Source organism: Oreochromis aureus, linkage group 12 (genome assembly GCF_013358895.1).
Source record: "Oreochromis aureus strain Israel breed Guangdong linkage group 12, ZZ_aureus, whole genome shotgun sequence".
NCBI classification, from domain to species: Eukaryota; Metazoa; Chordata; class Actinopteri; order Cichliformes; family Cichlidae; genus Oreochromis; species Oreochromis aureus.
Window position 1 is genome coordinate 23,763,753 of NC_052953.1, and position 15,573 is coordinate 23,779,325.

At 42.6% G+C, this 15,573-nt stretch overlaps 1 protein-coding gene across 1 annotated transcript in view; it reads right to left on the reverse strand.

The window, feature by feature from the left end:
* mctp1a (multiple C2 domains, transmembrane 1a) overlaps positions 1-15,573 on the reverse strand; it is a 132,140-nt gene that overhangs the window by 27,551 nt on the left and 89,016 nt on the right. Inside the window, exons 15-16 of the mRNA XM_039621225.1 lie at positions 14,969-15,088; positions 7,087-7,203 (exon numbers count right to left, since the gene is read on the reverse strand). Coding sequence (XP_039477159.1) covers positions 7,087-7,203; positions 14,969-15,088 — 237 coding nt within the window. The remainder of the gene's footprint in view (positions 1-7,086; positions 7,204-14,968; positions 15,089-15,573) is intronic.

The following is a 15,573-nucleotide window of genomic DNA, read 5'->3' on the forward strand; positions in this document are numbered from 1 at the left end:
AGACCAAACTTTAGATTCTTGGTGCATATATGGTTGCCTGCGAAATGCACAGTTTAGGTGCCTGCACTTAAAAAAAAACAAAACAAGAAAGAGTTATTAGAATCATTAAGATCTGATCTTTCTTGCTGGGGGGGACTGTTTCTATTAGCTGTGCAGGTAAATATCTAAAAGTTTTTCAAGAACAGTTATGAGAAGCTTCTTGCACAACATCAGCAGTGCAACAGCACCCCTAGTGTGTTTTCAAGGACAGAGAGCATATTCTCAGGGTCAGACGGATTATTACTGTGATCTTCTGCTTGCTGGCTACACAGCTCTGTGGCATTATGGTGAATTTGATAGTAAATATGATCATAAGTTAAATCATAGGAGAAGGTAAGACAATTATGTATGTATGTATTGAGTATGTTCACATAAAGGAAAAGGACCAAATGAAGGATTTACCTAAGGTCACTGGAAAGACAGAAACATGGTAAATGTATACAAGACTAATCAGCTAAATCTTCATATCGACTGAGGCGCTGCGCACAAAGTATTCCAAATATTACTTCACAAGTCAATGATCCACCATCCTCCTGGTTTTGCAGGAATAAAAAAAATGGACAGAACCTGTCTGAATCAATGAAACAAGCGCACACAAACACTCCATAGGGGAAAAGTAAAATTCTACTACTAAACTAGCAGCTACATCATTTTCACCTTTCCCCTGAAAACTGCCTCTCAGCTCGGCCCTCTCTCTCTCTCCTGCTGGCCGTACGGAGTTCCACTATTTCCTCTCCTCACCTTCCCAATGACAGCCGCGTGGGGAATTGACGCCGAGGCAGACATCGCCAGCGAACATGAAGATATACTTTTTCCGTCTTTTTTTCTCCCATTCCTCTATCCCTCCCTCCTTCCTCCTGCTGCTTTTCCTCTTTGATACGTGAGGGGGTTTTAACCTCTCCAGCTGCTGAGGTTTGGCTGAGTGGCTGGCTGGGGGATCTCAAGGCCCTGCTTGGTATGCACTGTCCATGAGTGCATGTGTATGTGTGCACATATTGCCTACACCACAGTTTCTGCAGACTGGGGGAAGAGCTTCGCGGCTGATAAGGCTGAGCCTGGCTGACCCACGCGGGCCCTTCACAAGCTGTCAGAGCCGTGGCCCTCAGAGGGGGGCCCTTCCATCTGCACTGCCCAAGCCAGGGCTCACCCAGCAGGGGGCTAGATAGGGGTGAGGCTGGGGTGCTACCGGAGCTGGTGGTGGGGGTGAGAAGGGCAGCTCCATATTCATGAAAGCAACACCAAATTTCGTGAGCGCTGGAAGATATTGAGTTTTTGGGCTTGTTTTGTGACATTTCCAACTCACCAGCTACTTCTCCCTTTCCTATTTAGCTACTGACAAATCACCAAGTGTTCAGCCAGAGATTAAACAGCTATTCAGGCGAAGTCACAACTCTGAAAACTCCACCAGCGTTATTTGTCTTTCTCAGAAATAAAAAGTCTAGCTTTTCTCATTGTTCTTCATATTCAATTGTGTTAACGAGATCTAGAGCAAGCAACATACTAGATGTCTTGTATGGCAGAAACACATACATCTGTAGACTTAAGCTCAAGGTTTAAACCAAAAACACTAACAAAGAGCTATGGTGGGTATGCTATATAGACAAAATAACAACAACAACAACACCAACAGGCACTGAGACAGACACCCTGAACTGCTGGTGTTGTTAGCAAAGAGCACAGACAGTTACAAAGGTTCAGTGTGATGAAGGGAGTTAGACAAATGGAGTGGGATGGGAGAGGGGGGTGGCAATATGATGAAAAGGATGGGAGGATTTTGCAGTGGCATCCCTGATGCTCCCGATGCTCCCGTCCCGCTTCAAACTATGCCCGCTGCCTGTCTTTCTGCCTGCCAGCCTGCCATCCTATCTGCCAGTTTAGCAGAGACAGAGAGGCAGCGAGAGCAGCAGAGATGAGCACGGCGATGCCGGGGCGGCACGGGGGAAATCAGCGGGGCACAGGCGCTCCCAGTTAAAAGTGACATGACCTTTTGATTTTGTCACCTGTCACCAACTGCCATGTCTGACTCCACACTGAGGAGTGCCTGCCATCCACCGCTGCTTTCCTCTGCCTCCATCTCTCTGAATGCCTCCCTGTCTTTTTCTGTCTCCTGCTCCCACTCCATCTCCTTTTCTCATTCCCCTTGTCTTTCCAGAGTTACAGTTTTATGAGCAAAAAATGGTGCGACTTCCTGGAGGAGTTGAGGTATAATAGGCAGCGCATTCTCTTTTCCTTCCAGCTTTCCCTAATATTTACTTCTACTCCACCTGCGTTGCGCGTGGCTCTTAATGAGGGCAGATGTCAAGTCACAGTGTTGCGAGCAAAGTTGTTTTGAGATGCAAAATCAAGGAGAAAATAGAACAGATAGAAATCGCAATGAAGACTCGCTCTAAAAATGATACAGTGTTCAAATAACATGTGACAATTCTGACTGGAAATAAACCAGATTTTATTTACACTAACGAACAATACGCTGCTGTCACACACAGCAGAGAAAAGTAAATATTAAACTAGTATTAGTAGATCCTCGTGACCTCAATAACTAAGCTCTGTGAGAATGATTCAACTCACCATGTGGTGAGAGCGGACTTATCATAGTCAGCTATCGTGCCACAGGAGGCGTGTATGTAAGTGTGAAGTATCTTCAGGCCATTAAGGTCTTCTCTTCCGTAATGGTTTGGTGGATCCATTGGGTGAATCAATGTAATGGTCTGAAGCATGGGATAAAGATGATGGTGCTCCAGTGTGACGAGGCCTAATTGCCCGTCATCCTGTGGTAGAAAGAGACATCACCGTGTTCCATATGTATCCTCTCCGACAGCCAGCACTGAAATTAACACCTTCATAACATCTGGTAAGAGCTTTTCTGGGCCAAGAGAACGGCAAGGAAAGATTTCTTTTGGGATGTGTCCCTGCTTGTTAATCTCGGTGCCCATCATCTATTCATGCAAGCAGGCACACGCAAGAATACGACTCGCAGCTATGACATGCGTGCACATGTATCTAGCAGCCATCTCCCTCGTCCAGCAGAGCAGCCGGTCCTCTGCTTGACCAAAGCCCAGTGTGAGGACAGATGTAACCTCCAAATTGTCCCAGGTATCCAAACAAGCGTGAGATGGAGGGGTCATCTCATTGCGATGCAAATGGAGAAGCAGAAAAACAGTACGAGTCTTTCTTAATAATACATTCGAATGCACAAATAAAAGTGGCATCATCCTCATATATTCAGCATATATTCAAAAACATTAAAGGGTCCTCTTGTTTGCTCAGAGAGCAAGGGAGCACGTTACACCATGACATACAGGTCAGCCAACGGTGCTGGAGAGTCAGCATTCACGGGTCAGAGTGCTACATGATAAGAAAGGAGGTCGGGGACCTTACTGGTGCTGTGCCTCCTTTAATCGCTGTTCTTAAGGACGCTCTGACTGCTTAGCAGGTACCGGTCAAGGTTGGGGCTAGGCTAAGAAGCAGCTGATCCGGGATCTGTTTGCAAAGCAGCATGTAACCGCACAACAGTCAGTGACCCTGAGTGGTGAAATACAGCATGTAAAGAACACTGTGTTTGTTTATTCGCTATAGACAGGGATACGGGTTGTGGTTGTGGTGTAAAAGCGTCGAAGGGTAAGCACGCTGAACCCGTCAGATGAAGCAAGGCCAGTTCATTAGGAAGTCTGTACTCAAGTGTGGGCTTTTTTTTTCCCTGTTTTCTCTCATTCTCTCTCACCCTCTCTGTTTCTCTCTCTCAACCTTCAGAGTGAGTTCAGCAGAGATTCCTTTGGCATTACCCTCACCCCAGACTGCTGGAAAACCGCAGCGCTCCGGATGCTGACCCTTGCTCAGCTCAGCACAATGCTTTAATTTGGTGTGTTGTTTAAAGTAATTAGAAAGCCTTTCCCCCTGTTTTCTTTTCTATTCTTTTCAGTGTCTCTGCCAAGTGCAAGAGGGAAACAGTGAGTCGTCCATGACTTCAGCTTGATAAAGATTCGGAAGAGGAATCCACTAGACCCCCTCACCCTCCTCCTCACCCCCACCCCCTGCACCGGGGGAAAACTGTCTGAAAACAAACAGGGACAGGACTCGAGGGATACTTGTGTCTAAATGTGCGTATTCGAGTGTATGTGTGTGTTTGTCTACGTGTACAGCATTTCAGCAAAATAACAAATGCTTCTACCGTACCTTACTTTTGCTTTTAGTCTTATTTGAGATGAGATATTAATATCAGGAGTGGACGAGGCACGGAGCTGATAATGAAGCAAGGAGAGTGGGTCCTGCGCGTTCAATACCCCAAAGGCAGTGAGACAGCAACAGAGACACAAGCGGGGCAGTGATCGCCAGAGAATTTTCTTTGTGTCACCTGTGCACAGCTGCCACAGCAGCAAGAAAGAGGCATTAATAGAGCCAATCTTTGACAATTTCAACTTTCATCAGATGCATCACTGCAAAGACTCACTCGCACAGCAGATTCAAACACACAGACAACTTTTATCTGCACACATAGATTAACGCTTCTACACTCGAGTTCATACCATGCAAACACACACCTTGAATGCCTTGTGTAAATGTATATGAGTGTACACTGCAGTCCTTCACATTTATTTATTATAACCTAGGAATAAAGGGAATATACAAATTCACATCAGACATACACACACAATATTTAGTATTCGTGCATTATGGATGCACCTGCATACAGACCTAGAGCACATTTACCTTAGTGCTATCCCACGATCTTTTAGTGTGTCTTTGCCTCTAACTATCTCACCACCAGCCTCTACAAAAACTCCTTAAGCCAGCGCCATCATCGACACTCCTACCCACACATATCAAGACTGTCAAACTGTAAGAGTTACACTACACACTCAGTTAAAGCTATTGCCAAATGCTGCTCATATTAGACACTAAAGACATTTAACTGAAGAAGGTCAGACACCAAAGTTAAAGGCGGTGCTCTCGTGTCTTAAAACACTCCGTTCTTGATGATCCTGATGATCCTTTGAATTCAACCAAACACTCTCCAGTCTCAACGACACTCTGAAGACGGCGATATTAAAGCAAGCTTCAGAGGCAAAACCACTCCCTGGTCTGGTCTAACCCTTGGCATATAAATCCAGTAGAGTAGTTACATGACAAGCCTCAAGACATTAAACTCAAATGAAAATGGTTCTTAGTTGGTGGGAAATATTTTAAGGCGCCCTGCTTTCATCCCAACAAGCCCAGCTGAAGTCAGTCAAATTACGCGGTCTGCATTTATGCTGTAAACACAGAAGATCATGATCAAGTGTGGAAATGCTACTTTGAAAATGAAGCAGATAGATCCTAAATTGTATCTGCTGGCCAGGTTCCTTGACCAGGTAAATCTCCAAAAGGAGATTTTTGGATAGGATATAATAACAATAATAATAAAATACTAAGACAGCACCAGATGTTAAAACACTGAGTTTTAACATCTGACATCTTTTGTCTTTGCTCGTAAGACCTTTAAGTAGAACTGGGCAGACCAGTGTTGTCATACTTAAAGACGCTTGCCATATGAGAATCAACAGTATGAACATGTCTTAAGGTTTCAACCAAGTCCTGAGGTACTTGAGACACAATAGTCCCTTTCAAGAGAGAAAAGCAATTCCACATGAAGTGGGAGTTACATGCACTTATTGGAATGTGAATTGAGTGCCACATTATGGGGATATGCAACCATTGTTGCCTCATTTTACTTAGGAAGTACAGAGAAAAAGAATATCATTAGGTCTGGATAAATACAAGCAGCAGGTAGAGAGACACATAATCATGCCAGGTTTTGTCTTAAGGCATGTGTGGCTATCCTTTTTTTTTTTGCAAGCAATGTCGCCATCTACAGGTGAGAAAAGTGTCTCTAAAATTAAAGTCTGTGTTCTTCACAAATGGTTTGTGTTGTCTGTGAACTTACCTACAATAGTAAATCTTTAATTCTTCACTTGAGCGCATGCAGTGAAAATATGAGTTTTAAACATGAACCAAAAGCTGGAGTATAACTGCCAGTTTATTGTCAAGAAACACAAGGATCATTTTGCTAATTTTAATGCCATGTTTTTAAATGAACAAATATGGAAATGGAAGCTTATGAATAGAGAAGATTAGCTCTTGAGACGAAACAATAAATCTGCGCTATATGCTATGTAGAGTTCACATTTAATTCTGTAATATTGCAATGACACACAGCTATTAGATTTGGTTCATTATGATGACTGAATTTAATACCTCTTCCAAATCCAATCCAATCTAACCCATAGAATCCCTATGAAGAGATAAATATACACATATAGAAGGCAAAAGACTGCAAGGAAATCGGAAGTCTGTTAACTGGTTATTTCCAAGTGAGTCTTAGAAAAAGGCACTTATTAAAATTAATCACTTCATTGTTCACGCTCACGCCATAGTCCAGCTCGCTCTCTCGTTTTCACTCTCTACTCTCCAAATGTGCCTGGCCATGATTAAAACATGTCTGTTTCTCCATGACATTGCTTTGACATCACTTAATTGGTATAAGAGATAAAAAATAAATGAATTAAATAAATATACTACCAGGTAAGTGGCGTAACATTGCTCAAGGTGACAGCCTATTATTTCTCCCTTTTCTTTGCCTCAAAGAAGGCAAAGTGAGAAATGTGAGATGCACTGAGAATGCAGCACCTCGTGCGGCAGACGGAGATTTTTATTAAGAAAAAGAAAAAAAAAATCAGCAGAGAGTTTTCACATGTGAAATTCAAAATCTGTTCAAAGTTTGCGGCGTGCAGTTCAATCTGAAAGTATATTCTACATTTCTACAGGAAACTGCAACCCTTTATTTCTCACTTATCTGTACATCCATGCTCATCAGCAGTCAAAATGTCACGTCCCAAATATCTACTGTTTTTAATATGTCTGGAAATGTATCGTCACATGATTAATGCAGTAAATCAATGTCCCAACAAAACAGCTGTGGTTGAATTTAACCTGCATTGTATGTGGAAATGGGCTTTTACAGTGAAAGGAAAGAAAGGCGGAGGGATATCAAGAAGCGATGGGGTTACTCACCACATCTTGCCTGGTGTCCTTCCCCGACGCAATGAGGATGTAGTTCCAGGCCAAGGGCAGAAGCAACGCCAGAGGAATCATGTAGAGCTCAAAGTTCCAAACGACGACGACAAAAAGCTGTTGAAAGACACAACGTGAAAACAGCTTGTGAGAGAAAAGCAAAAAGAAATACGAGAGATCAATGCGGGCTAAAAATGTATATATTCAAGATGCCATACGGGCGTTCATGAGACAAACTCCTGAGAATCTAAGCTGGCCACATGTGCCATATGTGTGACTCAAAAAACAACACACATTCATATGCAGAATCATAAACTCCATGCAGTAAAAACTATTAAATGGGTCTTTGCTTTAACAAAGGAGTAGGCCTGGTGTCAGTGAGCTGAGGGTGAAACCGCCATGACCCCTTAAGGGTTCGTTTTTCTGGGTCTCAAAGTTGAGGAGGAGGACGGTGAGGAGGATAAGTATGAGCCGTCAGAGCCTCTATCGTCCATGCCAATCATCTCAGAGTCTGAGGTCATGTACCGTTTCAGCCGCAGCACGTCAAAGCTGACCCTTCTATACTCAACCCCAAACTCCAGCAGATGACCCCGCACACCCCACAACCCGAGTCCCTAACCCTGTCACTCTAAGACCCAATACCCTCTCTCCTGGCCCAAAAGAGTCGTTCGCCCCATCTCTAACCTCCTCTGCACCCATCTGCCAAAACCATAACCTCTATACCTCCCCTCTCATCACCAAACAAGAAAGGTACCATCTGAAAATTAACCTTTCCTAAAACCTTGTATTCTGGTTTTGGCAGGACTCTTTAGCCTCTGACAACAGATTACTGCGGTGGTTGGGAAGATACGTGTGGGAAAGTAAAATTGCTAATCATGGAAGGCTGATGTTTTCTGGCAGCATTGTGTAGATTGTGAGAAAGCATTGTCGATTGTAAATGAAAGGTTGAGACGGGGCGTTTTTCAGGAAACAAAATCTGTCAGAAATAAATAGAGCGAAAGCATATTTATCTTATCGAATAATATCATGTTCATGTATACAGAGATTTGTCGCGACTGATAATAAAAAAAAAACTGCAGCAATTATAACAAATGCCAAAAATGCAAACCATGCCTAATGCTTAATCTTTCGCTGTGGAACATATTCACTGAATTCAAGTACGAGTAATCCATTATTTCAAATATGGGCACAGCAGATTTGAAATTAATTAGTCTGTGTATGGAAAGACAACCTTGTTTAACAATCAGTTTTGATGAGAAACTTTTAAAAGTGATGAAATTGAGATTATTACTGTATAAAGCTCATATAATGTCTGTCTACCAATTCTGATTTATCCTGTTTGGTTGTGCAAACACCGGCAAGAGTGAGAGGAGGCTCAATTATCAACAACAACACTGCTTAATTTCTGCCTTTGTATGTGTGTGTATGTGTGTAATATAGGGTTAATGTGAATGAGAGGTTCAACATCTCGGCACCATAGTGCTTTCCAGGCTGCTGTTATTGTAGTAAAGCCAGTCAAACATTAAAAAAACACAGACACACTCGACTGCTACGTCACAACGGACAAAAACACATGCGTGTGAGTATCGCTGAAAAAAGCCCCTCGCAATAAAACCATGTTTACAAATTAAATTTTTATCCTCAACTTTTCCAACTTCATGGAAAAGTTCGAAAGGCTCGTATCCAAACTTTAGAGCGGAATTATAACTCCATGTAAAATTAACTAACAGACGCTGAATCCACAAAGCAAAAATAGGAAGAAAAAAAATAAGACATAAATTAAACATTAGAAATGTCCAGTACATTTGCATAATGCTCACAGCAAAATTTCTTCTTCAAATAAAACCTGAATGGCCTTGGTGAAACAGGCAAATCTCCCCAAAGGATCGCAGTCTTTCTCCGGCTCTCTCAGGCTCAACTTACTTTGTTACATACGCAGAGTCTCTCTCTGATACAGCTGTGTAGGAGAACTGGAAAGAAACTCTTTAATAATTCATATTTGTATACTAATAAGCAACACAACAATTTCCCTTCACTCATCAGAAAACGCTGTTAGGATCGTGAAAAAGCTCGACAGCAGAAACTTGCGTACAGACGAACACAATAACACACCTTTGCGCACGTTTTCCCTACAAAATATAACTATTCTAAAATTATCCATCTGCTCCAAATTACTGTAATTTACAAATCTGTATGATCTGCAACAGAGATAAACACTCCGACAATTTCTAACTACAAAAATGTGCAACAGAGGTGCAGAAAGTTGACTTCAATTGAACAAACAGAGGAGCACATTTCTTTGAAACTATTCTAGTAGAAGCTATTAATAACTGCATACTTATAAACGTCTTCACACGCTCTGTTCTATACTCTACTATAAATACCACTTACAGTAGGAATACAGAACAATGCATTTTAAATATCTTTGCTGTGTGGAAGTCTTTTCACTCGCATTGTCATCACACAGCAGAAAATTAACTTGTACTTTACTGTCTGAATGTTTGTACTTAAGCAATGAAATCTTCTTTTTCAAAAAAATAAATAAATTCCTGCTCTTTTCTCTATTTGTCAGAGGCTATTTAACCTGTCATCTGCCTTTATTCCTCTTCCAGGTGGTTAAGGTGGCTGAGGGTGAAGTTTTGACTGGCAGCTAGAGAAACCGGACACCCCGGCTCAGCAGCGGCCGGCCCTGCACCGTCTATGTGCCCACCGGCCGGGCAGCAATGGGGCCCTACAGTGCCTGGACCTTTCCACCAGGACTGGGCGATCACAGTCACCCCCCGTCGCTCGCTGCACCACATAGGAGGCTTTTCGCCTGGAGAATAGGGAGTGGGAAGGAGCCTGCTGTGGATGTCAGTGACCAGAAAATAGCAGAGGGGGGAAAAGAAAAAAAAAAGGAGGAAAAAAAAGGACGAAAACATGTTGGATCGAAAGGGGAAAAAAGCTAGATGAAGCTCCAGATGTAGTCTACGGGAATAATTTGTAAATGACCCTTTGTGGCCACAGATACATTATGTAGCGGCCGGTGATGGTTCACAGTGAATATCTGAACACTACACACGAGGAATGCTCATCCCGTTCTTGCTTTGTTTAATAATGCTGCATTCATGGTAATGTAATTTATTTTTTTTATATGAACACAGTCTTTCTTTGCTTATCTTTTATTGTATTATTCATATTATGAACGCTCTCTGATTTAGTTTAGCGAGTATGTAAATAAATACATTACAGCTATTTGTTACAAAAAGTGAGTTGGACCCTGTTTTTACTTCTCCTGTAACAAATATTTTCTGTAATTATCAAACCTACTGAAATAAGTGGAAATCTTTTTTTTTCTTATGTGATGGATATTTGATTGTGTCACCAAAACTACTGTCAGCAGTGACAACTTGAAAACAACTTAAAATTAAGAATTTACTTTTAGACGACAAATCTGTTTAGTCAAAACCAAAGTCCGTCTCTTCTTCTAATCATTATTTGTGCTTCAGTGATCTTCAGTGAAATGCGATAAATTTCCAGGAACAAAACTATTCACCTGTCACAAAACAAAGTGAAATCAGGACTTCCACTGTCAAATCTGCTAAACCAGCTTAGATATAGTTAAAGGCTAAATTTGAAATGGGCTAACTTCACATCTGAGTATGAGCTGATACTGAAATGAGATGCGTAATTAAAAAAGACAATTACAAAACTAACAAAGCAAAAATCACGCCAGTATTATTTGTAACATTTTGGCTAAAATGAAAATAAAACACAAAACAGAACTTAAATTATTTTGACACATCTGTGTAGTTAAGATTTCATTCCAGCTGTAATGTTTAAAGCTTTCGCTTAATATTAAAATATTCAAGCACGATAAGCTATATTAAAAATGTTAACAAAAGAGATAGTCAAAATGATTTATTCAAGCACTTAGTGCGGCACATTGAGAGTTGCTTTATTTGTTTCAAAACACAACCCGCGTCCTTGCGGCTCTTTGCCGCAGCACTGTGGGAGGGTAATATTCAGTGCTTTGGCTTACATTAACCACACACCAGGCTAACTTCCCCCTGCTCTGTCTCAGTGGAGTGAAACTGAAGTTTGGATTTCAGAGTTCCCCTTTATCTCTCTTACATCAATTTCCATGCTGGCACTAAGTGTTGCCAGATAGCAACTAGAAGTCCTGTTAAGTTCGAGGGAACAAGAGGGAGGGAGACTGTGTCCTGTTTCTGACCAGACCTACAACAACATTCGGTGGTGCTAGACTGCCCCCTGCTGTTCTCATGCAGAACATTGATCCACAGCACAATTAATGCTGTTCATTCGAAATAAAAAAGGAAGCTCAAATTCACTAAAACTGTTGTGTCAAAGGCAGTCATTTTGCAACATCACAGTTACAACAATACAATAAAGCCTGTACCATTTGTGATCACAATGCTACAACTTCCCAGGGGTGCCAATTAGAAATAAGGGTGCTGTATCGCGACTTCGTATCAAAAGGCCTCACATTTTCTGTCTCCATCTCTGGTGATTAAACTCTGACTTGGTATTCTCTGTTAGTCGTGCCACTACATTTCAACTATCATTCATTTTGGAAATGAGGAGAACAGTGAAATGTGAAAGCATATCTTTCAAAGCTGTCCCTTGCTGTGGGCAAAGACGAACTCCCTAACTTTAAAACTTTTAAAAGTTAGACAGGTTCTTTGAAGGGGAGTCAAAGGAGCAATTTAAAGAGACCTGGAGTGGTGTGTACTGCTGACTACTATGGCGTCTTCGCACTGTGTATCAAACCACCAGCCAGACATGTGCAAACACACACACATATACACTCCAATAGTTGCTTCTGTACCTGCCTTTGCTTTTTTCCCCCCTTTTTTTATTTCAGCAGGGTGAATTTTTATCTAAATGCAAAGCAGGTGATAGGTGCTCCAGTTTCCTCTAGAAGTAGCTCCCTTGTCTGGGCTCTCTTCCTGATAAGAGTCCTACTTTGCCTGACATAAAAGAGCCCGGTATCATTTCCCCTGCCTCCCCAACAACCCCCAGCTCGCTGCCCTCGCCCTTCCCCGAGCTTCACAAAGCTGCCTCTATTTGCTCCCAATTCAGGGCCCAATTGCAGATAAAGTTACAGCAAATTTGTTTGGAGGAAGAGCTGCTGAGGCCTGCGGTCCCTGGGGCAATAACAGCCTTGTCTTGCAGGGGCCGTGGGGAGAGCTGGCAGCAGCAGGAGAACAGAACCCTACACCGCTCAGCCCGACAATGGCCTCAACTCTCCGGGAGGGAAAAGCCGAGGGGAGGGAGAGATAAAGAAGAACAGGGATGCATGGAAGGATAGAACGGAGAGACACTCAGCTTGCAGGTGTGGAGAGAGGAAGCAGACGCTTAACCCTGAGACGGGGAATGGAGACACCACCCACAGACACACACACACACACACAAATACACAGACACCACCCATCATGCAGGACAGGAGGTAACTCCAGTCCCGTCCATTGTGCCAACGCCTCAGGCAAAGCTGCCACGGTGGCTGATTCACTGTCGGGATGGGTGGGTGACAACAGTGTGGGCGTGAGAGAGAAAAGAGTGAAAAGCTGCATGTGAGACTATGCAATATCTCTATTTCTCGCACATACACACAAGACACACAATACACATGCACACACTAAACACAGCTGGCACTAATGGATGATGTGTACATGCGGCTGGTATTTCAGAATTGGGCAGAAGGAGAGTAAGAGACCATGAAGAAAATTTTGATCGTTTTTGTGGAAGAAGTGTCGAGCAGTGACACAGTCTGACAACTGCGATGATGTACTCTTGCGTTCACGAAATATATACGAGCACGCTTAAATTTGCTCCCCCCCGGGCTCACTTAGCAGTTAAGGAGTGCGCACGTTGGTAAGTTTAGCGGCTGAACTGCCCAACATCTACACCTCTCTAGCTATAGCCATGTTTGGAAAGTTAAGTCTAACATCTGGAATAAGAAAAAAAAAAAAAAAAAAAAAGAAGACAGCCAGACAGAAACACACGTGCACATGTATACAGACACACATGCCCATAATCACACACAGCAGTACACCTTCATGAATGCACCACCTTGGCCAGATGGCCCCCCATAAAAACCCACTTAAAGAGATGAGTGAAGTGATTAAGAGGCCCCTCAAAGTAAGGGAGAAATGAGACAGGGATGAAGAAATGGAGGGGTGGGAGGGAATACCTGTGTAGAGGAGAGGCCCTAAATACTGTGATGCTTTTAGCTAAGTGCTCACTCCTACGTTAACAGACTCCCAAAAGAGCCGGGGATGGGTGGGTGGACTACAATGACACCTAAATTTCTGAATTTCTCTAAACTATAAAACACTGTGTCCTTGGCCCAGATAGATCGTTCCTCGTCTCCTGAATCCAATCAGAATTTGAATAGTGGAAACTGTTAGAAATGGATATACTACATACTGTGTTAAAAACAAAAAAAAACTTGGGAGGATCTATACAACACATACATCTGTTTGGATGTGCTGACACAGAGGCTGTGCTGTCCAAGGCTATATTTTCTCCTCTCCATTCCCCATGTAGATTGGTATTTCTAAAGTGACCTTGTTTTGGGTGAATTCCTTGACATTTTATTTGTCTGACACATTCATTTATTTATAAAAAGATAAGACCCAAGGACTCCTGCCTAGTTCAGTCTTACATGAGAGAAAATACATGCACACGCCGGCTCTCGCACACAAATGTGCTCACTCACACAAAGAGGAAAATGTTAACTGATCAATACCGTGTCTCTTCTGACCCATGTCTTGTGATGACACTGTGACCCGCTGTGCAAACACACACACACACACGCACACACACACGTACACCCTCTGGAGAGATTAAACTGATGTCAGCCAGCCAAATGCTGCTAATGTCTAATGTCTGCTGCTGAAGATGCTCTGTGATCCAATGGTAAAGGGCTGGGGCAAGTTGGGTCCACCTGTCCTGTAGCTACTTAAGTCAGGACACTAAACCAGACAGGATTAAATGCCTGCTCTGTCATATTTGGGGTAGAAACCTCCATGCAGCCACTCGCTGCCCTGCAGGAGAATGTCGTTTCACTGATAGCTCTGCTGTCCAATTACACTTCACCTTTTAATACCAGACACAGATGACAGGGGGGAGAGAGAGAGGATGAAGACGAGGCCAGTGGGTGACGAGAGAAAGAGCCTGCAATTTCTACTGTCTGCAAGAACAGCTTGTCACCCTTCAGTAGATTGTAGCTGCATTTTCTCAGTATTTGGACATCTGATGGGTCTAATAAAATAGTGTTTAAGCTGCAACACCAACCCTCCACTTATTCCTAGTAAGTGAGACTCAAGGCCAACAGTGCCAAATAAAGTATACGGTGTGTGTATGTGTGCAATTAATACAAGAACAGAAAAAAAAAGCTTAATCCAGTGTATCACAGCGTGACATCTAAGAGTGAAAGTAACAGTCTGTCTGGGATGTGCTTGACTGTGCTTGAGACATCAACAGTCTCTTGCGTTAGACTGTTAAATTATGAGTGAAGGATGCTTGCTTTGTTAACAGACATGGTCCTACATTCTCGGTGAGCAGTGCGTGCACGTCTCTGTCGCACGTACAAAGTGTAACCAGTTAAATATATGGTTATACATTTAGAATGATCAATAGGCACAGGTTATGTGATTTTTCCAGTGCCAAAAGAAAGGAGCAATTACATTTAGGTACAAATTTCTCCCTACATTACATCTGAAACAACACAGCACGATCCATCAATCAAGCAACTGCACGTAAGAAATAAACATATATTACACACACGCACACACAACTCTACCTGTCATGTTGTAAATGTGCAGCTTTATGTGTGGTATGCCACATTTACTGTGTATTTGATGGGACATGCACATACCACAAAGGCACAGATGCTCCTCTGCGGAGAGTCCCATTCGAAGCAGCTGTTTATGTAGCAGCCCGTGTTGATCAGGACCATGATGCAGCGTCTAACTCGGGTGAAGTTGCGCAAAAGCAACTGGGCGAAAAACAAAAAGGGAAACAACAAAAAGTAAAAGGTTTATGCAAGCGAGGGTTTAAAGGTCAAAAATGTGCTAAACCGAGGAACGGATCATGGTGTTGTAAACATGCTGTGCGTGATTTATTGCTTCATTGTGAAAATGGTATATCCAGTATGTAAACAACCAGATGGAGGAACGAGGCTCGGCGTGACAGGTAGATGTGTGGGAAATAAAACGGGAGCAAAACGATCCATCTAAGCACAGCTGTCAGAGTCCCGCTGATAAGACACTTGAGGTGACGTACTGTTATAGGGGGTCACTTTTCTCTCTCGTTTACATTTAGTTAAGGTGAGAAATTACCACCATTTAGCAAAAGAATCCAAAGTTTTTTCAAGTTATGTTAATCAGCACCTGATTAACAACATACTGTTATTAAGTCTTAATAAGCCATCTTCTAGCCCTAAAGTGTCTCATTGTACTGTGTCTTTGTAAAATTAAATGA